Source organism: Natator depressus, chromosome 24, assembly GCF_965152275.1.
Source record: "Natator depressus isolate rNatDep1 chromosome 24, rNatDep2.hap1, whole genome shotgun sequence".
Taxonomy (NCBI): domain Eukaryota; kingdom Metazoa; phylum Chordata; order Testudines; family Cheloniidae; genus Natator; species Natator depressus.
This window is the reverse complement of record NC_134257.1, coordinates 7,920,054-7,945,447: the sequence shown is the minus strand read 5'-3', so window position 1 is coordinate 7,945,447 and position 25,394 is coordinate 7,920,054. Positions and strand designations below refer to the sequence as shown.

The window sequence follows — 25,394 nt, the reverse complement described above, 5'->3', positions numbered from 1 at the left end:
CCTCTGCTCTAACCCACTAGACCCCACTCCCCATCCAGAGCTGTGAACAAAACCCACCTGAATCCCCCAGTCCAGTGTGTGGGCCATGGGTGCCTTCTGGGTGGTATGGACACTGGATCGGATCCTGATTGGGTGGGACGGGACAAATGAAGGGGGAGAATCTCCTCATTTTACTTGGGCTGTGTCTACACTACGCTTCCGTCAAAATTTTGTCGGTCAGGAGTGTGAAAAAAACTCCTTGACTGACACAAGTTTTACCAATGAAAAGTGCTGGTGTGGGTAGCGTTTTGTTGGTGGGAGATGCTCTCCCGCCAACAAAGCTACTGCCCCTCGTTGGGTGTGGTTTTATTTTGCACTGCGTACCTTACAACGGTACGGCCATAGCGGCACAGCTAAGGTACACAGTGTAGACAGCATCTTGCACACGCTGTCCCTCCCTCCAAAATAGTAAAAAGTCCTAAACCCAGACTGCATGAAGCAGCAGACAATGGACTGCAGGCTGCGACCTGCACTGACCTCTGTGGGAATGAGATAAAGCTTGGTAGAGGGTCTCTAACCTCCTAGCTTCTAGGAATATGGAGCATGTGGAATATATTTATATGCACCCATCCCAGGCTGCACGGCACAAATGCTTGCATTGTGCAGTCCAGCCCCCGATCCCAACTGTCTCAGCAATGCTGGGGGCTGAGGCAGGAACCACTGGGCCAAGGAATTAAAGAGCAATCTGTTGTATAAACCACTGTCATGGTGACAAACGGAGACCTGAGAACAGAGCTGGCTTTGTTGGGGGATCGGCACAGGCACGTGGGTGGGTGGAGCTCTATCGGGAGCTGCCCGCCTGTGTTGTGTGCGCGCCCTGGGTGCTCTATGCCTGTGAGCATCTTGCTGTGATCGCAGCTGGGCGGGAGGAGCAGTGTGAAGCTGGGGGAGGAGGGGGCTGGGTTTCTGTGGGGATGTCTCCCCGCATGTTGTCAGCAAATACCCAACCTGTGTGGGATGAAAGCAGGGGCCTTGGACTGGGAAGAAGGGGGCTAGAGATGTTTCTTTTCTGTGTAGCAAAGGGAAGATTCATTTTCCCAGCCTTCGACTTTCTCTTTCTTTCTATCTTTCTTGTCACCCGTTCTTTTTTCCTCTCCCCTCAGTTAAAGACATGCTCAGTCTGTCTCTTTGCTTTCATATCATTCACTTCTCTCCCTCTGAGTGTTTCTTCTTCTCTTCCCTCAATTAATTTTTTTCATTGTCTCCCCAGCCATCAGTTCAGATCCCCCACTCTGATTTTTAATCCTCGACTTCCCTTGCGCCTGTCAGTCACCTCCATTATGGCAGGTCTTCTGATCAAAACACACACATTGGTGACTTTAACTCTTTGCTCCAACTGCTAGGAGTCAGGACTCCTGGGTTCTGTCCCCAGCTCTAGGAGAGGAGTGGGCTTAGAGATTGGGAGACAGGACTCCTGGATTCTGTTCTCACCAACTGTATGACAGGGGAGTAAGTCCAGTCCCTTCTCCGTCCCTCAGTTTCCCCATCTGTAAAATGGGAAGGATGTTAAAGATTCCTCCCGGGCCATCTGCATCCCTTTGGCTCAGGTAGGTTTGCTCTGTCATGTGGGTTTGACTGCCACCTAATGGCCACTGCCCAGCAGAATTCCTGTCAGTGACTTTACAGGCAGCTTTGGAGTTCTGATCAGGTTGCAGGAGGGACTTGATTGTCCATATGGATTTGTGTTATGGTAGGGCCTACAGGGCAAGCAGTAATGGGTGTGTCTTTGCCAGAAGCTGCACAAATGTAGGGTGACACACGGTTCCTGCCCTGAAGAGTTATTACCTAATAATTGGGCGTATTATGGTAGCACCTAACAGCCGCATGGTGCCAGGTGCTGCACACACTAATAACTCCTCCTCCTAACTCTTCCGTGGCACTTCCCATCCATAGATCTAAAAGCACTGTACTCTGGAGAGCCGTGTCCTCCTCCCCCTTGCACAGATGGTGAAAAGCTGTGTGAAAGCCGTGGTGCTCTCCCTTTTCTAGACTGTGGCCCCATCTTATAACTACACCAGATGGCCACAAAGGGAAGGGCCTCATGTTCTAAAGCATTATTCTAACTGTGTGTTTTCTGCCTGTGTTCCCCATTCCTCTCCCCCGCTTCGCCCCACCCCCAGATATGTGGCTACCCCACTAGCCGGGCTTTTGAATGTCAAGGAGAAGATCCGATTAAAAGCCACCCCGAATCCCGTGCTAGAAAAGTTCTACGCTTCATCCACAAAACACCCCAAACAGGTATGGTGCGTGCCACCGGCAGGGGGGACGGGACGACGTGTGTTGCCTGCGACAGGCATGGTGCTGGTATTGCACCCGGGTGCTGTGGGTCAGGTGCCCGGGCTGCCCTCTCCCACCTGGGGTCTCTGGGAGCTGATCTGTACGGGGCTAGCCAGGCGGCTGGGGCATTAATGTGATGGTATTAAATGAATCTGGCTCTGTGTGTTGGAAGAAACCGGGAGGCAAGTTGAGGAGCGAAGTGGCTGCATTTAGCGCTCGGGGGCGCTTTTGCGTGCGGCTTTAGTGATGCAGGGGCTAAAGCACTGGTCTTTCCCCCCGGTGGGGTGGGGGTCCATTCCTGATCATTACAGGCACTCTGCCTCATCCCCAGTAGGTAGCTGGCCAGAATGGCAGCCTGTGCCCTGGGGGGTTCCCAGAGCTGGCATAACAGGGAGGAGGTACAAGGCAGGATTGAGGGGCATTGGCACGGCTGCTGGGGCAGAGGGGGAGCCCCGGGCTGGATTAGCAGGGGGGGATGCAGGTTGGGATTGAGGAGCCTAAGGCTGGGATAGCAGGGGGCTGCTGGGTAGGAGTGAGGGGCACCGGCAGAGCTGGGATAGCAGGGGGATGTGGGTCAGGAAGGGGGGGCCTGGGCAGAGCTCTGTGTGGGGTAAACCCAGAGCTGGGCTAGCCAGGGTGGGTTGGGATTGAGGGGTCCCAGCAGAGCGGGGTGTGCGAGGCTAACAGCCTGTGGGTCAGGATTGCAGAGGAGCTAGTACCCTGCACTTGTCGCTTTCAGCTTCTCACTCTCTCAGGCACCTGCACCCCCCAGCCCTTGTGGCCACTGGCTCTGAAGGCTCAAAGCAAACCCGTTTTCGGCTCCCTGGGCCTGCAGCTCCCAGCCTGTCTCTGGGCCTGGCTGCGCAGTAACAGCGGGCTGTGGCTGCAGCGGGTGTAGACGGACCCGCTTTAGCGAGCTCAGGAGCAGCGAAGCTGCAGCAGCACCAGCTCAGGGCCAGTCTGGGCCCCCAGAGTTGCTCATGGGCTAGATGCCCCCACCCGGCACCTTCGCTATGGTCAGTACCTGAGCTCATGAGACCAAAGCAAGCCTGGGTAGCTCCACACAAGCTGCCATTTTACAGCACTGATTGTCAGGCAGACACCCTCTGCTTCCCCTGGCATAAGTGGCTCCTGTCTCCCACTGACCACCCTGTGGTCTGGTCCTGGGGCCCAGCCAGCCCCTGTGTCATCCTGGCATCCGGTAACTGCCCCCGGGTCTCTCCCCTCCCAGGGTGATGTCGAGATGCTCTCCAAGAAGAGCGGCTGCATGGTCCGGCAGGTGGAGCGCTGGTTCCGACGCAGGCGCAACCAGGACAGGCCCAGCTTGCTCAAGAAGTTCCGGGAGGCCAGGTAAGAGCCTGGTGCCGCTCGCCCAGCTGTGCAACGGCGACCCTGTCGCACCCTGGTGTCTGCAGCACCCCCTGCAGCCCATCTCTCTTTGAACTCGGGACCCCCTTGTGCTCTCTGCTGAGCTGGGCACCGTGGGGCGGACCCGGGGCTCTCGCTGTAATGAGACCCGGCAGGGGTTGGCAGGTGGGTGGTTCTCCAGTGGTAGTGAAGGGAGCATCTGTGGGCTGTGAGCGCTGGAACGGCAGCGTGGGGGGCCCCGAGAGTCTATTTGGGGTGATCCCCTTAGGTCCATAGTGCCCTGTGCGCTGCCATCAGAACTGAGCAGGCAGGTTGGGGGAGGGGGAGGGAGTGCGTGGGAGTGGAAGAGGCTGTTCCCTCCCCAGCCCAGGCTGGTGAGCACTGCTTCTGAGCCCAGCTGGGCTCCGAGCACGGCTCTGGCTCCAGCTTCAAGGCAAGAGGGTGACAGGATTGAGGGGACTCTTAAAACCCAGCAGCTGCAAGGCTAGCTCCTCCCCCCCTCCCCCTCTCCAGTTTTCTCCCAGGGCATAGGACAAGGCTCCGTCCCTGCTAGATCATGAGAGAGGCACAGAAAGGGTCCCCCGTGACCCAGATGGACGCTTCAACCCTGTGTCCCCTGGGCCGGCTCGCTCTGGAGCTCCCAGCCTCTGGGGCTCCCTACCGGCCCTGCCCATGATGTGTTCTCTCTCCCCTTCACCCCGCCCCGGGCTCCTCTGTTGAGAACCATCTGCTTCCTTTTTCCAGTTGGCGATTCACCTTTTACCTTATTGCTTTCATTGCTGGCATGGCCGTCATAGTGGATGTAAGTAAGATCTGCCGTTTTGACCCCTTCCTGGTCTCTCGCCCCATCCTGGCCAAGCTGCCCTGCTAACCTCTGCCGTGTCTCCCCCGTCCCGCTTTTCCTCACAGAAGCCCTGGTTCTACGACTTGAAGGAAGTGTGGAAAGGGTACCCGATCCAGGTGAGTCCAGCGTGCGCCTGCTGTTCGGGTTAGCGCCGCTGGACAGAGAGAGTCCTGGCTCAGCTCAGGCTCCAGCATAGCTGCCCACGCAGCACGGGCTCCCTGCTTCATTGGGACACACGGCCATTGGTGCACGTGCTCTGAAGTCAGGATGGTTACCTGGCAACTGCTTGGTGGTTAACATCTCCTGGGAGGGAGTTCTAAGGAATTGCTGGGATAGTGCAATATGTGGCCTATGGCCATCTAGGAAATCCAGGGTGATGTCAAGGCTCAGATCCTCCTGCTTCCAAAGCTCAGGTCCCTGCCGCTTGAGCTACAAGAGAATCCCCATTAGTTCTGTGCAGAATTGGTCTTATGACACACAGTGGTGCCATTCTGATCCCATCCAGCAGAGGGCGTGCGCGTGCACATGCTTCAGCAGAGCATTGTTACGATTCGCTCTCTGGCCCCGCTTGCCTTGCAGACCACGTTGCCGTCGCAGTACTGGTACTACATGATTGAGCTGTCGTTCTACTGGTCCCTGCTCTTCAGCATCGCCTCCGACGTGAAGCGCAAGGTAGGCTGTCTCCTGCGGGCCTGGCTGTGCAGGAGGCAGGCGTCTCTGGGAAGGCATGGGGGCTGGATGGAGATCCATGTGCATCCCCAGTCCCGGGCTGCCGCTGAATGGGGATGAGATCTGGTGGCTGTGGGCTGGTCCTACTGACCCTGTGGGGGTCTGGAGAGAATCCCCTCTGCCCTGATCAGTCCTAGGCCTCCAGGACATGGGAGGGAAGGGTCTGCTGGGGTCAGAGGGCTTCTACTTGGGGCTGCCTCCACTAGCTCCATAGGGCGAGCAGTGGCCCCCAAACCAGCCCTGGTACTAGGAATGTGGCCCTTCCCCCTACTACATGGGTGTAGTTGCTTGATGATCCCCAGGTAGCCCCTCTCCACCCCCCGGATTGGGATATTGCGTGGGATTCTGTGTCCAGGGCTGGGGGTGTCTGGGCAGGGCTGGGGGAGTGAACAGCTTGGCAGTGCTGGGCAGGGAGGGTCTGGTGTGTTTGGGGATGGGGGAGGGGTAGGAGGTTGGGCAGGGCCTGGTGTATCTGGGGCAGGAGGGGCTGGGCTGGGGTCTGACCCCTCCTCTTGTGTGTTGCGGGGGTTAATCCCTTCCTTTCCCCTCCCCCCTCTTCCCGGCAGGACTTCAAAGAGCAGATCATCCATCACGTGGCCACCATCATCCTGATCAGCTTTTCCTGGTTCGCCAACTACATCCGGGCGGGGACGCTGATCATGGCCCTGCATGACTCTTCCGACTACCTGCTGGAGGTGAGCCGGGTGGGGGGAGCAGCATGCAACCCCCCACCCAGTCCCTGCGGCTCTTCCCCATGGCTGATGCGCCACACAACCACGATGCCAGTGAGAGCAGACCCCCGGTGCCCCCGTGGAGCCAGTGGGACTCACTCCCTTAGGGTGTGGGGGCTGCCCCACTGAGCCCAGCACAGAACCCAGGAGTCCAGAGACTCATCCCTGGTCTATTTGGACTCTGAGTGCCTTGGGGCAGGGGACAGTGTCTCACTCTGTGTCTGGGCAGCACCTGGCACACAGGGACCTCTGGGTGCTTCAGCACTACACCTGACGCGAAATGGATGACTCTGCGTTTCATGAAGAGACGTCCATCATCGGGAGCTGGGGGCTACTCTCCAGACGCAAGCCCTACCTGAAAACCAAACCATGCAGCTGCTCTTAGCAGTGCTGCTCTATCTTAGAGCTTAGAGGTTCCAGCTAAGAGCAGGACCCTATTGTGCGAGGTGCTGTACGTACAGAACGAGACCCGGCCCCTGCCCCAAGGAGCTCCCAGTCGAGACTGACGAGGGGTGGGAGAAAGGCAGGATTTGACGGGTGGGAGAGCCCCCGAGAGACGCAGTGACTCCTCTGAGTCTCCCAAGGCCCACGCTCTGCCCCCTCCCCCCCACTTCATATCTCCCACGCCTCAAAGGCACTGCAGCTTACTGTGGCTTTGGCCTCTCGCCCCCAGTCTGCCAAGATGTTTAACTACGCCGGCTGGAAGAACACCTGCAACAATATCTTCATCGTGTTCGCCGCTGTCTTCATCGTCACGCGCCTCGTCATCCTGCCCTTCTGGTGAGCGAGCCTCTGACCGTGGCCACCGGGCTGCTGCTGCTGCCAGGCCTGGGACGGCATCGCAGGTGGTGGGGCAGGAAAAGCTGGCCATCGGAGGATGTTCCACGAGGCCAAGCTGTTGCGTTTCGTGTACCTGGCAGAGCCAGGAATAGAACCCAGGGCTCCTGAGTGCCAGGGTAGCCCTCTAGCCACTAGGCCATGCTGCCAATTTTGCTTCTGAGCAGCATGAACCAGGAGGGTTGCGTAGCCGCCTCACTTTCAGTACAATGGTCTCCTGTGCTCTCCTGTAGGATCATGCACTGCACGGTAGTCTATCCTCTGGACCTGTACCCGCCCTTCTTCGGCTATTACTTCTTCAACTTCATGATGGTGGTACTGCAATCGCTGCATGTCTTCTGGGCGTATCTCATCATCCGCATGGCCCACAAGTTCATAACTGGAAAGGCAGGTTCACTCTCTCTGGTGGGGAGGGAGGGTGGTGTTGTTTTTTCCAGGTCACCCTTCGCTTACATTGGAACCCAGGGGCCAGGAGGGAAGCAAAGTGAAGCCACCTCTCTGGGGAGGATGGGGAAGTGGAAGAGATCAGCAATTTAAGACCAGTTGGGGGGCCTTTTCTTGTCTTGGTTAATGGGGACAAATAACATGATAAACACCCTAGTCCGCATTGTAGGGTTGCTGGTTTGTTTGTGGTGCAACAGTGCCGAGATTCCTGTCAGAGGAGCAGAGATGTGTGTGTTGTAGGGTTCCTGGTGTGTGTATGGGGGGGGGCGGGGGTGTTGGTGAGCACTGGGGCCTCTGTTGCCTTTTTGAGGATAGAGAAAAACCTTTGGTCCAGATCTTCAGTAATTCAGGTGCCTATCTCCCACTGATTCCTATGGGAATTAGGCACTTCAATACCTATGAGGATCTGGGCCTTGGGGATTTAAGCAGCAGCGTGATTTGAGGTGCCAGTGTCACATCCCAGGGCATCCAGACCTGGTAGGGCCACATGCTGGGTGGTGGCTCTAGGGGAGGTCAGCTCTAGTAACGGGAGAAGTTTGCTAGGGCAACAGCATGGAGTGGGCAGAGGCAGGGAGAAGCCAGAGCTCAGCAGCGAAGTCCTGGAGCGTCTCTAGGGAAGGCAAGGCAGTAGGGGGTCAGTGAGACCTGGGGTAAACGGAGAGGGGGCCTTTCATATCGCGGTTGCGAGTGCAAACTCAGTCCCAGACAGTGGCTGTTACCATCTAAAGCGTGTGCAGTGGCCCTCGTGTGGGAGGATTTCGCCCAGTTCCCAGTCAAGTGCCTGGCTCACAAAGCTACCTCTGCAGATGGCACTAATGGAGGAAGGGCAGGGCTGTGGACGGAGTGGGCCTCAGACACGGAAACTAAGGCACAGAAGCAAAATGGATCACGCAGATAGTCAGTGGCAGTGCTAGGAACAGACCCCAGGAGTCCTGACACCCAGTCCCACTCCGCTCTAGCCTGCTCGCCCCATTTCACTTTGATTCATGAAGCCCCTTTCTTTTCGATCCCTCCAGGTGGTGGAAGACGAGAGGAGTGATCGCGAAGAGACCGACAACACGGAGGAGGAGGAAGTGACGAAGAACGGGCCGCTTTCCAATGGGCACCCCGTCCTGAACAACAACCACCGGAAAACCGATTGATTTTAGGCACATGTGGAGGTGTCGCCAGCTTGCCACCCGGCCCCACCACCACGGGCGTGAGCTGAGAAGGCCAAAACTTTAAGAGAACTTCAGCTTCCACCCTGCCACCAAGAGTAGTGCCAGGGTCTCCCTCCTGTCCCCTATAAATAGTTACTCCCCCTCTTCTCCCAAAACTGATCTAGTGGAAGGAAATAGCTGACCCATCTAGGGGGGAGGCTAAAGGCATGGATCCTGGAGTGGCAGCACCAACCCTACACATGTGCTTAGAATACATCATTTGAGGTCAATTTTCATTCCTATCGCTGCAGATGGAAATGTGCCAACTTTGTGGGGGGGAGGGGTGGTAGCACTTTGTGCCACTGCCATACAGTAGCGTCCTTTCTCTCTGTATCCTCACCCAGCTGCCTTAAAACCAAACTGGGAAGCAAGGATTCCCTTCTCCAAGACTATCTGGCCCCATCCCCAACTCTAGGGGCATAGTGGAAGGCACAGCCAGATTGCTACATGAGGGAGAGATGGCAAATTGCTCTCACTTTTTTTGTGTTTTTTACACACACACACACAGAGAAAGCTGGCGCCAGTTCCTTCCCAGTCTGTTTTATTGGTGAGGTATGGTTTCATTGCCTCTCTAGTTGCTTTTTTCTCACCTCTCAAGTTTCTGGAAGGGAATTCCCTAGTTGTGTTGCTGGTGGAAATAACGCACAAAAAGCGGAAGTCTGTTGTCTCTTTAATGTCCTCTGAGGGCTTGGATTCAATTGCAAAGACTCGCTCATTCCCCTTTGTTGGGTTTTTTTTTTTTTTGAAATGACTGCAAGCCCTCTCCCCAAACTCCTTTCCAGCTGCAGAGGAAATTGTAGTGTTTCCCATGCAGAAGGGGCATAGAATTTTGCTTTCTTGGGTAATAGCAAAACCATGAAATCAAAGCCTAGGCAGGCCAGAGACTGTTGTCAGTTTCAGCTCTGCCTCTTAGCTAAGCGGATTCGTGCAGTTCAGGCCCTTCTGGGAGCCTTTCGCTCAGCTGCAGAGTGAAGGCGTTCAGGGACTAAGATGAAGGGGTCTAGTTTTGAAAGAAGACCCTGGTCCCCATTTTGACTTTGGTACTTGCCACAGTTAGTGAATGGAGGTCAAAGCTTTGGCGGCTGGCTCCCCAGCATGACCGAAATGTGCCCATTGCGCCCAGAAAAGCAAAGGAATTGGAGGAGCAAAGTCACTGACTTGCTCGGGGGAGCAGACAGGAAGAGCAGCCAGAATGAATTTGTGCTCTGTTTACAGCTCACCACCCCAGTAACAGACTTGTGGGATCAGGTGACATTTGTTATACCGGGGGGAGGCTAGATTAAGTAGATGAAGGTCTGGGTATTAGTGGCTGATTTAATACTCTATGGAATACTTGCTGGAAGGAAGCTGTGTGGTTTAGACATGCTCCCTTGTACCTATTTCGGTGGAGATTTAATATGTCCCGTTGTGTTACTCTATGAGAATTGGTCCTGATCACCCTTAAGAACGATCTATTCCACTTCCCTTCTAATGCGCTGCTCCCCCCTCCGCCCAGGCTGTAAATCAACACATGAATTTACAACTGAATTTTTTTCCTATTTATTTGTTTTAAAGCGAGGACTAAGTACAAAGAGGAACTGGAGCGCAGAGAGCCTTCCCTGTAAACCCAGATTCGGTGGGGGCTGAAATGCTGAAGGCATTAAAACTTTCCAGGCTAGACAGAGGGGTTGGAGAAAAGGACCATTAACCTAACTTCAGACCAAAATGTTGTTTTTTTAAAAGTTAAAATTTATTAAAAGTTAAATAAAACTAAAACTTCTGTAAAAACAGGCGTGGTGTTTTCTGTGGGGAGTGTCACCCTTTTCCCACCCCACCCATCTGAGGGGTTTGGATCAGTATGAAATGCACAGCTTTTCTATCAGCTGTGCTAGGCTTGCAAGACTTGAGCTGGTGTGGTTTTCACAGGAGCGTCCTTGTGGTGGTAACATGGTCACTACAATAGCAGGGATCAGCTCCCATTTTTAAGGCATCAAAATAAGCAGCCAGATTTTCAAAAGCACTCAGCATGCTGGGTTTTGAGGTGTCCTGGAAACCTGGATGAGGCCACTGGGAGGTGTGGGGAACTTTTGAAAGTCTGGCCTTTAGTTAAGAGCTTGAACGCTTGAGGGAACCAAACCCAGAGTGTGGGTTCAGAACTTCATATGCTCTCTACTGCCCTACTTTTAAACACAACTGGCCTCCCACTTCCTAGAAAAGCCACCTGCTACAGCCCTCTGAGGCTACACGGTTGAAATACTAGTGTGGCTAGTGGCAGCTGTTCCTACAGGCAGCTTGGGAGGAACCAGCTGCTGATTTAACCCTGCCATTAATAGCACTTATCTATTAGCATTGCAAGATTCCCATGCAGCCCCTCAAACGGTCAGAGACAGGATGAGCTTTCAGATGTCCGAGGAAAGGTAATTACTGTAAAACACTTTAAAATCCAATGTCAGATTCTCTCTCCCCCCATTAGCAAGAGTGGAGTCCCTTTTCTCCACATGTGTGTAGTAGCTCTACTCAGGAGTGACCCCCTTTGCTGGTCCAGGGAACCTCCGTTCCCATGACCCATTCGTGTCATTGACTAGCTCAGTAGAGGGGGCCTGCACTGATGCTCTTTGTAGCTCTGTGCCTTGTGGGGTGGTGACGGTCTGACCCTGAGCTGGCTTGTACATGCCCCTGCAGATCAGAAAGGGGGGAGCAACCGGAACAGTGTGCTTCCCCTAGCTTGGTTTGGTCATGATCACAGTGAACTCAGACTTGCCCGTGGCCTTTGTGGTTTGACAGCTGGTGCCTAGGGATCTCCTCTAGGTGCTGTAGCAGGTGCCATGTGCTGATTGGATGGTTCTGGCAGATTCGTGAGGTGATAGTGCCCAAGATCCAATGTGTGTTAAGCTAAACCTGCTGCTCTAGGCTGAGTTGGGTAGAACCTGCTATAGGTTTAGGACACAAGTGCATCCCTTGGTAAATGCAGTTTAGTTTAAGAGACCCTGACAAGGAAATCACTCAACCCCTTTGGATGTGCAGGGACTTGGATAGGCTACAGCGCCTACACCTGCAAAAAGAGGCCTGAAATTACACATCTGCTTTAAGGAAAGGAGCCACTTTTAGCTTCACCTGCAGCCATAACCCTTTGGTCTTGGAAGGCTGAGACTGGCCCCTGAGAAACCCCAGGAGCAGGTCAAAATAGACACCACAGCAGCTCAAGCTTACTCCTGCCAGTGTCAGCTGGAGCCTAGCAGTAGATATTTGTCCCTGCTAGCAGCCCATGCCACCCTAGACTAAGCTCTTCATGCAAACCTGCAGCTGCCACTAGATGCACCTACATCTTTACAAATGTTCTCTGAGCACATATTTTTAGATTTGTTTCCATTGTGAGCAATGTGCCCTGGCATCTCTAGCCACATGGAAAGCTGGGCAAAGGAATCTGACACACACTCCCTGAGGGGGGTAGTTGTCATGCAAAGCTCTCAAAGACAGTGTGCCTTCACCTGGCCCAGGGCAGGCAGAATAGTGTGTTAGAGTCCTGGCCCTGTAGAAGACATTCGTCTGCTATTTGATGTAGCTATAACTTAACCCTAGAACAATCCTCAGCTGTATAACTGAGCACCAGCCTCCTAAAACTCTGGTTTTGTGCCCTTATTGCTTCCTCTACTGAGACAGGGTGAGAGAAGTTGGTCCCATAAAATATTACCTCACCTGCCTTGACACACACATGCCCTGGAACCAACATAGCTACTCCAGTTACAGCAAGTAATGGCCTTGTACCAGTTTTGGTCTGGCTCTACTGAAGCCTGTGCAGTTATGGGCCAGATTTAATCACACCTGCTTTGAGTATTTTATGAGCACTGGTAGGTGCTGCATCCCTTCCTCCAGTGAAGTTTGATCATATTCCCTCCAATCATCTGGGAGCAGCTGTACAGAAGCCTTGCAGACCTGGGTTTGTTCATTAACCAGCAAGTGAGTGGTGTTCCCAGTGTCCAAGGCCTAGGCAAAATCCCATGTGCTCACTTCTGTTTGCCCACTACCCAGCTCAGTCTAAATCCACCCCTGGAAGTGCTGCTTTCCCAAGAGCAGGCCACCAGCCACTTTCAAGTTCACACTGTTCTTCAGGGTGGGGGTTTTTATTTTTTGTCTTTTTTTTTTAAGAAACACATCCATTGCTTTCAACAGCAGACAGGTTTTTTTTACAACACAAATGGTCAGAGAGAGGAGGACAGATCTCTCCTTTCTGCTGAACTCCTTGGTCTTCTGATTTAACTCCAACATTGGTTCACTCCCCCAGGGCCTTACCAGCATGTTCAGCAATACCATGGGGAAATCCCAAGAAGGTTCCTGCAGCAAATGATCTACCCCTAGTGCCTCTAAAATGCTTCCCTTTGTCATTATTTCAACAAGAGGGCACCAATTCTAACTAGTTGCCTAGTTTTGGGGGGGGGGGGGGAATTTGACATGGCAGACTTGTGTGCAGTAGAGGATGGCAAAGCAGGGGACCCTTCTGTACTGCCTGCCTTGTGTGTTTCATGCCTGAATTGAGCTGTCATGATGACAGGTATTAAGTCTCTCTCAGCTAGCGGAATACCTGATTGTGGAGGCAACCCCCAAGGCAGAGAGCCATCCCAGCCCTCTGCACAAAGCCAAGCCCCCCCCTTCTGTGAGCCTGATCGTGTTGTGGTCCGTGCACCTGCAGGCATATTTTCAAGTGAACCGGGCAGCTCTAAGTTACTGTCACCAGCTTTATAACAGCTACAATGACAAACATGGTGTAATTAAAACAGCTCCTGCTGAAATACAGTACGTCACCCTCACAGACAAAAGGTTGTGCAGGGAGGGTAGGGACAAGGCCTGTGGTTGAGAATCAACCTTTTCCTGGCTCAGAAGCAGAGCTGCGGGGAATCCAGGGCCAGCAGCCCCTGTCCTTCACTGTGCAGGCACCAGCATGGCTAGAGCAGCCTGCCTCGGCATTCGATAGCTCCACAGCAGCACAGGAGTTCCTTGCCCTCCACGCTGCCCACCTCGTAGTTATAATCCCAGGTCAGCTCAGTCCCGGCTCGTATCCTCCTGAGAAGGAAGGGAAGTGAGCATGTTACTTAACTAGCAGAAGGGGATTCAGTTGCTGGCCTCAAGGAAGTCTGTGCATCTCGGCCAGCAGACACAGGGCAAAGCTTATGCCTGTTGATCGGCGAGATCCGTGCCTTGGCAGTGCCCCCAGCCTCAACGGAAGAGAAGCATTTCACAAGCTTTACTAGGAAGAAGCCCGTGTGACAGAGGTGGGTGGGGAGAGGGCAGCGTAGCCAGCGGCTATGGACCGAGACTGTTTCCCTGCTACCTCCAGAACACCACAGGGGTGCTGCAGTTGCTCTTTTTGGGAAGACCAGAAAGCGAAGGCTGGTCCAGTACATTTTGTTATAGGATTCAGAGACAGGACAGTCTAGTGGTTAGAGCCTTAACCTGCGACCCAAGAAACCTGGGTTCAATTCCTTGTTCTGCCAGGTCCCGGAGACCATTCTGGGCCTCAGTCCTCATCTGTACAAGGGGCATAAAAGCCCTGTTCTACCTCCTTAAAGATCTGAGGTGCTCATATGCTACAGTAATCAAGGCCACAGAAGTACTTGAGAGATTAAGCTTCAACCTGTGAAAGGTGCAATGTCACCATTTCACCAACGATTAACTGGCCACACCTTTTCCCCCAGAAGAGCGGAGAACTTGCAGCTCCCAGTTACTTTGGCAAGAGCTGGTACTGCAGGCCCTGGGGGGAAGACTTTCAAAGGCAGATGGGTGCCTAAACTGCACCTTGTGACTTTGAAAGTCTCTCCACGAGCCACGTGCCCAAGCTCACAATAAGCCAGGGACTGAGCTAGGAAGAGAAACCAGAAGCCCTGATTCCCCAGTGCCAGGTCTAGTCACAAGACCACATTAGAATCCTCATGGCACAAGCCAAGTACAACTTCTGAAGAGGTCTTGCCTCCTGGTGACGTTTTCAACCTCCTGAACCATCAGGAACTAAATCAACCAGCGGCGCCAGCAGCAGCCCGACAGCCAACAAAACCCCTCAGCAGCAGATCACTTACTTGCTAGCGAAGAAGGCAACCCAAGGGAAACGGAGATCATGCGTGTCCACAAAGACATTCTGCACAAACAGATTGGGGCTGCAGCTATGCTGGAGAGGGACAAGAGAAGCCACGTTACGAGCAGGCACTTGTGGCAGGCAGGGAACAAGCAGGCTGTGGGACGCAGTGTTTTTAAACAGGTGGATCAGTAAGTAAGCCACTGAGTCAGATTTAAGCCCACTGAAATAGGGGTTACTATTTTCTTACCACACGCACTACGTGGAATAAGTGCTAAGCTATAGCTTTAATAAAAAGTGACATTTACTCAAAGGAATGGCTTCTGTAGAACGTTCTGTCCTGTAATAGATGAAGAGCCTGCAGAGTCTGTACTGCGTGTGTGTCACACAACCGCACTTCGCATCCATCTTCAACTCTGGCATTTCCACCCCCCACCCAACATCAAGAGCAAACACGCTCCACTGTGGAGCAGCTGCTTTGACAGGTTTCACTTCCTTGCTAAGCTGGTCTAGAGTCGAGCACAGAGCGACAAACCTAAAGCAGACAAGCTGCAGGTTAATGTTCACCTTTAAATCACAGAACTAAAGGGCTGGGGGGACCTGGAGAGGTCAAGTCCAGCACCCTGCACTGGGACAGCTCAGTAACGGATGTTTGAAGCGACACCGAACTCAGTTCGGTCCCTAGTGGATAGGTGTTGACTTAATAGCCAGCAGAACTGGCAGTCACTGGTCTCCCACCTAACTGTGTCAGCCAGAGGAGGAAACCCTCCGGGACAGGGCTGAAGTTCGAAGTACGGCAAATGGGGAACTTGATTCGGCCCCACAAGGCTACCTCAGAGAAGTGAAACTCCTGTGCAACATTTGCTCAAATCAAACAGAAGCCGAGAGCCAGACAGCTCTGTTGATGCTCCGAGAGGACACATGCACAGCACTGCCTAGGAGAGCGCGCAAGAAGAGGGAACTCACATTGAGGTAACGGCCGAGGTTCCCTTCGAGTTTGGCATCAATGATATAGCAGGACTCTTCGCCGTCATAAAACTGGCGGGTGTTTTTGCGCACGAGCATGTTCTCCCCCTTGTCAGCTGATGCCATATTGGTCGACTTTATGGCAATCCCATGAGTCGATTTGAGGGCAAAACCTCGTGTGGACTTCACTGCCACTTGCCTTTTAATGGGACCTGCCAAACCAGAGAAAATCACCACCGCGAGGTTTCCTCTCACTTTCTTAAAGGGGTCGAAGACAGTGACGATACTTTAGCGGGTAGCTGGTGAGCTGAAATCAGTTCAACTCAACCAGCGCTGCCTGCTAACAAACTGTCCTTTTTCAGCCAAGACTCAAACCATTCAGGATTCAGCTTCTAGAGCTGGGACAAAATCCTGAATCCTCTCTGAAGCTGGGACCCAGGGATCCTGGAATCCCTGCTCAATGCCAGCCCATGCCCAGAAATCCACAGAAAAACAAATCGCTCTTTCTTCAGACTCTCAGGCCTAAAGTTTTCCAGACTGAGGAGTAATTTTGGGTGCCCACTGTGAGGGGCCTGATTTTCAGGAAGGGCCGAGCACCCACCTGAAGTCAGGTCCCTTTAAAGTGTCTCAAGTTGGGCACCCAAAACCAGTCACTTTGAGAAACTTTAGCCCTCAATTAGAATTTAGTCTGCAGTCAGCTGCACTGGGACCAGCGTAACGTGTAGAAACGGCTGGTCTGCCCAGGGCACTGGAGACACATTTGTCATCATGTTATCAACACCTCCCATCGCTTCTGAACAGTTTCTTCTCCTGCATCTGCCCTCTGTACAGAGCTCCCTGTTCAATCCCATTAGTCCTTCGCCAAATGCCCCTGCTGCACCTACCTAGCCCGGAAGAGGAATTCTTTTTATCATCGATGTCCTCTTCCTCGGAGCCAGAGGAAATCGTCTGGATGTCATCACTATCATTCGTGTTGCCCTGCGCTTGTCCTGCTGCCGGCTGGCCATTCTCCCCCTCGCTGTCCGTGCTACTTGACAGTGTCAGCACATCCTGGAAACAGGCACGTGTACCAGCGTCTCAGAGGGGTTGCAATGCAGGCCAAAAGCATTGTTTTACCTTCTCCAGCATGCTGCTAAAGCCTCGGAGAGTATTAATTCCCCTTTCTCCAAGGAGCTGTGCTTAAATATTGTGCCTTTCTATAGAACCTTTCAGCAACTATCAAAGCCCTTTCATTCATTAAAGCTTCCAATACCCTTGGGAAGTCATTTTAAATACACACACGGAAAAGGCAGGAACAGAATCCTGGGTCCTGGAACCCTGATGAACAGGCCTAGAGCCTTCAGAAAAATTTCTATAGCAACTTTTGGCTTGAAGACTATTTGGACAGAAAGGATTTTAGCCACCTCTGAGATGGTACGTGGCAGCTAACAGCACAAAGCAGCACTACAGTCCACAGTGTATTAAATGGGAAAAGAATAATGTTCAGGTTGAAACTGCAGGGGGAAATCAGAGAGGCTGGTTAGTAACTCCAAGGTGGAATTTGACCAGAACACTGGGAGGTAACACGCCTCCCCTCGCTGCGTGAAATAAGTTCTTTAATGACCACTAATGGTCAGAAGTTTGGTTTCATCAACTTTTATAATAGCAACAAGGGCTGATTTGATTAGCTTCCTTTTTTATGTTCTGCAATTAGGAGTTAATGATGCAGAAAGTGTTTTGATTTAAAAAACCCCAAATTCAGTGCCCAATGTTGTATGAAATAAATGACACACACAAAGAGCTAAGGATCACAGAACACAAGTGGTTGTCGTGCAGCCTGGAGTGAACGATCTCTTACAAAAAGAAATAAGGAAGCGCCAAGATCCATCCATGCTCGCTGGAATTGCGAGAGATCAACCACATCAGGTCTATCTGACCCAAACAGATGCTCAGTGTCCTAGGGGAAGGCATAAGGAAACCTACGGTCCCTGTCAATGTGCCCTAGGGACAATTCCTTCTTAACACTAATTCTGGCAATCATCTGAACACCACGCATGGAAGAGTCCCCACAGCAGAGTCCCTCACCCCATTTAGACCAAGTCACTACAGCTGCTTTACCATAGCGAGCCAGAGCCTTCGAAACCCAAATACAGGTGCCTGCAATTCAAAGCAAACCCTGGAAAGATGTAACCCCAAGGAACTAGCAATCATAATCCACTGGACTGGGGGCTGGCTCTTAATCAGGCTGGAGCATGTAAAGCTCTTGAGTTTAAAGAGGGCCTCACACCGCCTGCCGTTTTGCAGTGCAAACCAAAAAGCCCACAAGGCACAGGCCAGTCTTCAAAGATCAGGCCCTAAAGCACGATTCTTACGTCAGCTGCTTGCTGAGGAGGAGCCAAGTGCCTTTTGCTCTGATGCATGATCGTCTTGCTTGGTGGCCTCCGGATCCCCTCGAGTTTCATAGGGCTTGGATTATAGCCATACACCTTGCCTGTCTCAGATGCCCTGCAGGGGGCAAGAACAAAATAAGTCACCCACGCCACTTCCTAGCCATCTCCCCCACCTGTCCTAGGGATACTCGGAAACACAGTGATGCCCAGGAGAGCTTCTAACACAGAACTGGAGAAGATAAGACACTCACACCTGTCTGTATAACTTGCTAATCTAGCCAGTCCAGTTCCATGGCCTAACATGCAAGGGCTTCACCAGCCTCAGTAGTAATGCAGCAGCTTTCCCGGCCCCCTCTGTTGGCATGGAGCTGGTTTCTCACTCAGCTACCATGGACCTCCCTCACTGGCTGTACACAGAGGCTAGCTTAATTACCGGGGAGGCATCTACACGCGACAGTGATTGTGGCAGTAAAGATACCCAGAGAGCACTGGTAAACTGCAACGTTTCACTCAAATTCAAATATTTCAACACTTACAGTGAAAGCTTGTTTGGCTCTTCAGATTCCTACAAAGTGAAAAAAGTAAGAGACAGTTAACACCTCTTCTGCAGGCTGCATTTCGCTTTCTGTGAATATAGATCTAGCATCTCAGAGACTTGAAGTACTGTAACCCACTAGCCATAAGACCCAGGTGCTATAAAGAGAGACTCTTCTGGGGACTGGTTTCCACCGGCTATACCTTCATCTGGGGCTTTCCAGCCTTCTACAAGGGCTTAATTTGCAATCTCATTTCCATAAAGTCCACTGACGCTGCTCAGCACAGGTTTGGGCCTTAAATCTGTCCTCCAGGGATTAAGTATCTTACAATAGGACACTTCACCTTCCCATAGGAGACTATTCCACAGTGCAACAGATCTCACTGTTAAATCTTCCCTGCATTTTTCCCTTTCTTAATATCATCCATTCCTTCGAGTAATAGCCCTTGGATCCCTCCAATCCCTCAATGCTTCTACCCTTCCTGTTAGTTGCCGCTTGGCCAAGTAATTAGGTATTATGTAAATTAGTACTTGGGTCTTTTGATACTTCTCTACTCAATGCTGCAATTCCCTTGAACGAGTTTAACGTGTATGCTGTAGGAAGGATGATCTAGCGCAGGGGTTCTCATCCTTTTTCTTTCTGAGGCCCCATATGCAGTAACTGGTTTTCTGCATTTAAACCAGGGCCGGTGTTAGGGGGTAGCAAGCAGGGCAATTGCCTGGGGCCTTATGTCACAGGGGCCCCCATGAAGCTACATCGCTCGGGCTTCGGCTTCAGCCCCGGGTGGCAGGGCTCACCCTGCCTGGGCTTCAACCTATGCAGCTGGCCCTGCTTGGCAGCCCCCCTGAAACCTGCTCAGGGCCCCCCCAGGGGGCTTAAGACCCCTGGTTGAGAACCACTGATCTAGCAGAGGGGGCACTGACCTGGGACTGAAGTCTTGGGTTCTATTTCTGGCTCAGTGACAGCCTCCCTGTTTGACCCTGGGCATGTCACTTGCCTTCTCTGCGCCTGTTTTCCCACGCAGGCAATCAGGAGAATGCTTCCCTACTTCACAGATACCAAGGCGAGGCCGGCTGTACAAAATGGCATTGTAGCCTAGCTGAACACAGCCTTGGGATCCAGGAATGCTGCATGGCATGGCTGGTCCAGGCATTTCCCTCCTCTGCACCTCATCTATAAAGAGGGGTGCTGATGCTCCATCTCCCCAGCGACTGGGAATGCCATGTACTTCGAGCATCACCACATCAGCCTCTCTCTTACCTCCTTCTTCTGCATCTTTGAGTCTGCATCCAAGCCAAAGGCCTCCTTGCCCCCAAGCCCAGAAGTGGAGGGCTTCTCTCGGTCACCCAGGACTTCCACTTTGCCTGCCTTGACCTCGCTGGCCTCGGTCATCTTGAACGAGGAGGCGCTATCATTGTCCTGGAAGCTGTCCGACATGCTGTTGGAGCTCAGCCATGAGGCCACTTTGTTTTTGGAGGTCTCCTCAGACACAGGCAGTTTGCAGGCGGCGGTCATGGCGACCTCGTCGTGGCTGATCTGCCTGGTGAGGCCGGAGTCCTTGGAGGCTGTCTCAGACAGGCCATTCTCTTTCTGGCCCCGGGTCTGCCGGCGGGTAGCATAGCTGCGCCACACCGAGCTGGTGCTGAAATCCTCATCCTTGCAGAAGTTGTCGTCAGAGCTGTCCTCGTTGGACTCATCCTGCTCCTCGGTGCCAGTGTTCTCTTCCTCTTCGTCCTTCAGGTCCACGCCACTGCTGTCGGAGGAGCACTTGGCATCGCTTTCGTAGCCCTCCTTGAAGTTCTCCACGCTCTCAATGTGATCCAGGTTGGCGAAGTACTCGTCCCCCATCTCCAGCCCTTCTTTGTCGGCAAAGTCGTCCGTCAGGATTTTCCCTGGAAAACGAGCGTGGCATGAACTTTAGCGGGTGTGTTACCCCTTCAAAAGGAAACAGGCCTGGGTCTACTCCCAAGCTATGCTCTGAAAACAAAGCAGGCTATCCCTGTGGCTAAGGCAAGGAGGGTTAAAACAGCTCTGTATGCCTGAGATGACCCTGGTTGACCCCCAAATCAGGGAGCTGGAAGTATAACAGCTGAGTAAGGCCGGTGGAGAGTTTTCCACTGAAGCTATTTTTCATTGGATAATTGGGTTTGGACTCAAGAATTTAAGTGGAAAAAAAAGCATCTGGCTTCCATGGAAAAATTCAACTTTGTTAAAAAGCCAAACACCAGAAAACCGAAAACTTTTAATCTGAAATGCCACCACGAGGCCTCATGGGAGCTGCAGTTCAGGACCTTCATGTCCCTATTCTCCTCTACATGCTGGGATCCCCAGAGGGACTACATCTCCCACAATGCAAGCACAAGCAAGAGGAGGGCCCATGGTGTGTCATGGGAAATAGTACAGCCAGGAAGCCCAGCCCACAGAGAGTGAGGGCTCTGAGGCACTGGGGCAGCTTTTCCAATCTGCCCTACTGCAGAGCTTCCCCGGCAGGTCACTGAAACAAGCTGTAAAGCCAGCAGGGAGAACCTAGCCCTGTTTAAGGCCCTTTTTTTGTTTTGTTAAACCTACTGCACTTTCATGACTGCATGAAAGCCCTACCCAGCCAGGGACGCTCGGAAGAGAGGACTGATTAGCCAGAGTGTCCAGTCTCTATACTGGCGATGACATCTGGAGTCATGTAGGCCAAGAACACAAGTTCGTATAAGAAACTAGCACTGAAGCAACATCAACACTCAATTATTGGCAACCCAGTGCTAGACTGTTTAAACAAACAGGAAGCAGGGAGCTATGTCTGTGCAATGCTGCTGAATTAATGCCACAAGGGAAGCCTTCGCTCTAGGCAAATGCTTCACTTCTCAATATTGGCATCGCAGTCACCATGGTTTCTGTATTTCCTTGTTTACGGGGAAAAGCAGGGATGAAACTGCAGTGCATCCTTAAATGAGTTTAACATGCACGTGAGGAGGTTTGTGACAATTCTTTTTACAGAACTTCAAACATGAACAGAAAACCGAATGTCGGTGTCATTTTACATAAATATTTGTTTTGTTTCAGAAAGGGTAGTTTAGGATTTCTGTGACTGTTGGCGATAGCAGCCCAGTCTAGTAGGAGCAGACATTTCATAAGACAAATCTGTGTTAGTCGTGCCCAATTTTAACCAAAGGACTTCCAGGTGGATATTCAGCATGGCACCTGTACCTGCATAGATGCAGACAAAAGAGCCCTTGGCAATATCATCAAGGCAGCGGATTCCCCAGCCTTTGTTCTGAGTCTTGAATAGCTGGAGTCTGACTTGGAGTCCATGTTGTACCAAGCGATTGGTGCACATGTTTGTGTTGCATTTGCATCTCTTGTTACATTCATAGACTCTGGGGAAGGGAAAGCAGATGGTTATTGCTGCAAGTTTCAAAGCCCAGACTGAGCTCTTAAAAACCCACCAAACAGAGGAGAGAGTAGGCCACTCCATTTGCCTGGTTTCCTTTTGAATCTTACCATCTTATGTTAGCACTGCCTGGGTTTTGTGCATGTGATATTTTAACAAATGGGGAAATCCCAGCTTTCCGCTCTAGAGGGCACATAGCATTGGTATTGCTTGTTACAGAAACTGATATAAAACCCACTGAGGGCGGTTTTCCCAGCTGAAGAGCACTGGACCTATCCCTATTAGAGGCAGAAGTGGATAGAAGTCCAGACATAACCCTGCATCTGAAAGGAGTGTGCTTTTGCTGTGTAGAGAAAAAAATCGTTCAAAGTAAATCGCTTGCCATAAGATGTGAGTGATTTCTAGTGACGTACTGGGGGATTTGACACACCCCACGTAGTAAGGCTGGATAGCTGTAGAATGAAATAATGCATAATTACTTTGGTGCAGAAGGCCCCTGCTTTCTCCAATGCATTTGTGTTACTAATACGAATAAATAAATAAATCAGCAGTACATTGAAAATTCAGGGACAGCATTACTATAAAAATAAACCTTAACTGCAGTTGACCAGTCGGTCCACTACAATTTAGCAACTCTTCTACAGTACCTGAGTGCCTTCCATTAGAGCCTTAAGCAATGTGACAGACGGCTCCCACTGATTGCATTCACCACATTCAGCAACATTTCAGTTCTGCAGTGAATCTGAAGCGGTCACAGAATATCCAGCCGGCTGCATTTGAGTGCCACAGAAGCTGAACCCCTCCCTGGTGCCATGTCTAGGACCAATTTGCCATGGAGCCTTAGCAATATCTTGGACTTGAACAGTCAAATCATCAGAGGTGCTCAAAGTGCTTTACAGCTAATTTCATTTTGCAAGAACACATGAAAGGAAGAATTGCACTACCCCCACCTGGCAAGTGGGGAAGTTTCTTAGAGGCAGGATGGTGCACTGGTTATGACACTGGGACTCAGGAGACCCAGCTTCAATTCCCTGTTTCATCACAGACTTCCTGTGTGACTAGGTGCAAGTTACTTAAGTCTGTGCCTCAGTTTCCCCGTCTATAAAATAGGAATAATGTAATGCCCTATTTGTGGGGTTGGGGGGTTTTTTTTGTTGAGAATAACTACATTAAAATTGTGAGGTATTCGGTAACTACAGTGACGAGAGTCAGACATGTATTGTCAAATGCCAGGAGTTAGCGAAAGAGCCAGGAATACAACCCAGGAGTTCCAATGTGTACGACTAGCTCTCCAATATGTTGTCAGATTGACCATATTGGTCTCAGAAATCCAGCTTAACAAAAGCACAGTGCCACTCTACTCACCCTGTCGGGAGGCATTCCTCCAGCCTCTTGTGCTGGTAGCCAGAATTGGGGTTGATCTGCCCACCGGGGGTGCAGCCTGTTGCTTGGACTGTCAGCTGGTGGCAGGCACATTTAGATCTGAAGTCACAAAGCCCCCCCAAAGATTTATTTTACAAGAGAAGTCACACCTTTCAAGTCACATACAAGTGACGGGGTATGAACATTTGGGACTCTCTGCCAAGGGCAGGACTCTTGCTATACAGTGCTACAGCAGGTCACTTTGACACCCCCCCCCCCCCCCCAAACTTACTCTGATGGCAGGTTTCCTTCAAACATTGGCTTGCAACAGAGCCCCTGTCCTGCTGCACAGGCTCAGATGACTTGAGCCACACTGCAGAGCCAACTTTTACCCCAAACATTTAACATTGCTTCCCCAAAGGAGCAGCAGTGGCAGGACGCTAGCCAAGAGCAATCCTGAGGCAGTGGGATCTGTGCCATAATCTGAGACCTTGGTACGTGCAAAAGAAATTAGAACAAGCAAAATGCTATTGTGGGAACCCCACACTCCATCAGCGGGGGCCACCAACCCTAACCTGCATCCGCACCAGAGGAAACGATTTTTGAGACAATCGGAAGAAATAGGTGGATTTTAGAATACTTGGGAATCGGCTGAGAAACGGTAACTTAAGTCTCAACCTTACGAGAGCAGTGCTCCTGCCACACTTTTATTATAAAGCATTCCCTCTGCTGCTGCAGTGAGTTGGGAGGCTCAAGCCAAGTACCCCAGAACTGGGGACGGTGTTCTCCATGGGGAGCCCTGGCCTCTGAGATTTGCTTCCTTACCACCCCCCACATATTATGTGCAACCGAGCCAGGAGCTGGTAACATTCAGGCCATGCAGCAAGGCCTATCTGCAGAGCCTTTCCTCAACGTGTGGCCCAGAGACGTGAGGAACTGCACAGAGTCACCTACTTGTCTCGGCAGCCGTCTTTACAGTCGCAGCCCACGAGGAACTCCCAGCCAGTGTTGATATAGACTCCTTTCCCCGGGATGCGCTCCTTGCTATAAGCCACCTGTGGAGGAGGGGTAGTGTCTATCTCATTGACGCAGGACAGCGGCACGTCCTCCTTGCCTTTGGTGATGTCTGCAATGTAGTAGAAGGGCTTGTAGGGCTGGAACTTGCGGTCCACCAGCACGTAGGGGTCTAGGCAGAACATCTCCAGGAAGAGGAAGTCACAGTCCGTCTCAAAGATATAGCGCTCAATCTCCTGCATGGTGCGCAGGCACAGCCCGCACGGCGTCTTGTAGATGACGTGGAAGCCCATCTTGCGGTTGACGCGGCGGCGGGCAGTCATGCGCCGGAAGTCGTAGAGAAGCGGGATGAGAAGGGGGTTCTTGCTGCGGTACTGGTCGCTCCGGATGGGGCGGACCCGCGACAGGCAGGTGTAGCTGCAGACGTGGGGCAGGTAAAAGAGCTTCTCCATCGGGGCCCGGTACGAGGGCTCATTGGGCACCCGATCCATCATGCCGTGGAATGGCTGCACCGCACTGCTGCCTGGCTGGCCACTGGAATAGCTGCCACTGGAGAGAGACAGACAGCGAAGAAGATAAACTAAGGATCCTCCCCCCTGGAGAAAAGCAACACTAACAGCTTGATTTGGCACATGAAGCCCTCCTCAGAGACACCGTAAGATAGGCTCCCTAGGGAAGCACCACTGACTACACTGAGCAAAAAGCCACAGGGAATAGGGGGATGACCCTACGGCGGCTGAGGAGGGACAAGATTTTCAACTCTATACTGGGAGCTGGCTAGCACACCTGCACCATTGTAAAGAGAGAACAGGTCTTTTCATTATTAGTAATACCACAGCACTTAAGAGCCCTGGTCATGGACCAGAACTTAACGTGCTAGGCGCTGTACAAACAGCGCACGTTCTCATGTAAAATATGCACAAGCCTAGGGATTCTGCAGCATGCATGTTAAAGGGAAACCAGACTAGAGCTTGCTTACCGATATTGCTGGTTCACTGCAGCTTTCCCCATGGGAGGAGTTTCACTTAGGACAGGAGAAACAGGCGAAGAGTGTCCAGACCCCACAGAGCCAGGACGGAAGGATGTGCTTTTCTTGGCCACTTGCTTTCTGGACTGAGCCAGCTGACTTTCAGGGCTTCTATATAAAGGAAGAAGAACGGTGCACGATTTCAAGACTAGATGCTCTCATGAGTGGCCGGGGTTAACAAACAGAACCTGGCACCTAAAACACTCTATGAAAATTCGTGATCCTGC

The 25,394-nt window shown here is 52.0% G+C and overlaps 2 protein-coding genes across 7 annotated transcripts in view; one reads left to right on the top strand and one right to left on the bottom strand.

Moving 5' to 3' along the window:
• CERS2 (ceramide synthase 2) overlaps positions 1-8,552 on the top strand; it is a 47,146-nt gene extending 38,594 nt beyond the window's left edge. For both annotated transcript variants that reach the window (XM_074938681.1, XM_074938679.1), the window contains exons 3-11: positions 2,160-2,277; positions 3,548-3,666; positions 4,429-4,486; positions 4,594-4,644; positions 5,108-5,200; positions 5,824-5,952; positions 6,662-6,768; positions 7,059-7,212; positions 8,286-8,552. In XM_074938681.1, the coding sequence (XP_074794782.1) occupies positions 2,160-2,277; positions 3,548-3,666; positions 4,429-4,486; positions 4,594-4,644; positions 5,108-5,200; positions 5,824-5,952; positions 6,662-6,768; positions 7,059-7,212; positions 8,286-8,411 (955 nt within the window). In that variant the 3' untranslated portion in view covers positions 8,412-8,552. The remainder of the gene's footprint in view (positions 1-2,159; positions 2,278-3,547; positions 3,667-4,428; positions 4,487-4,593; positions 4,645-5,107; positions 5,201-5,823; positions 5,953-6,661; positions 6,769-7,058; positions 7,213-8,285) is intronic.
• Positions 8,553-11,286: 2,734 nt separating this feature from the next.
• Positions 11,287-25,394, bottom strand: part of SETDB1 (SET domain bifurcated histone lysine methyltransferase 1) — a 29,178-nt gene continuing 15,070 nt past the window's right edge. For 4 of the 5 annotated variants that reach the window (XM_074938674.1, XM_074938675.1, XM_074938676.1 and 1 more), the window contains exons 12-22: positions 25,120-25,278; positions 24,081-24,689; positions 23,130-23,246; positions 21,581-21,750; positions 19,643-20,274; positions 18,383-18,411; positions 17,829-17,961; positions 16,362-16,527; positions 15,478-15,689; positions 14,516-14,604; positions 11,287-13,505 (exon numbers count right to left, since the gene is read on the bottom strand). In XM_074938674.1, the coding sequence (XP_074794775.1) occupies positions 13,388-13,505; positions 14,516-14,604; positions 15,478-15,689; positions 16,362-16,527; positions 17,829-17,961; positions 18,383-18,411; positions 19,643-20,274; positions 21,581-21,750; positions 23,130-23,246; positions 24,081-24,689; positions 25,120-25,278 (2,434 nt within the window). In that variant the 3' untranslated portion in view covers positions 11,287-13,387. Of the gene's footprint in view, positions 13,506-14,515; positions 14,605-15,477; positions 15,690-16,361; positions 16,528-17,828; positions 17,962-18,382; positions 18,412-19,642; positions 20,275-21,580; positions 21,751-23,129; positions 23,247-24,076; positions 24,690-25,119; positions 25,279-25,394 lie in introns of those variants that run through there. The other variant, XM_074938677.1, reaches the window with a different exon arrangement.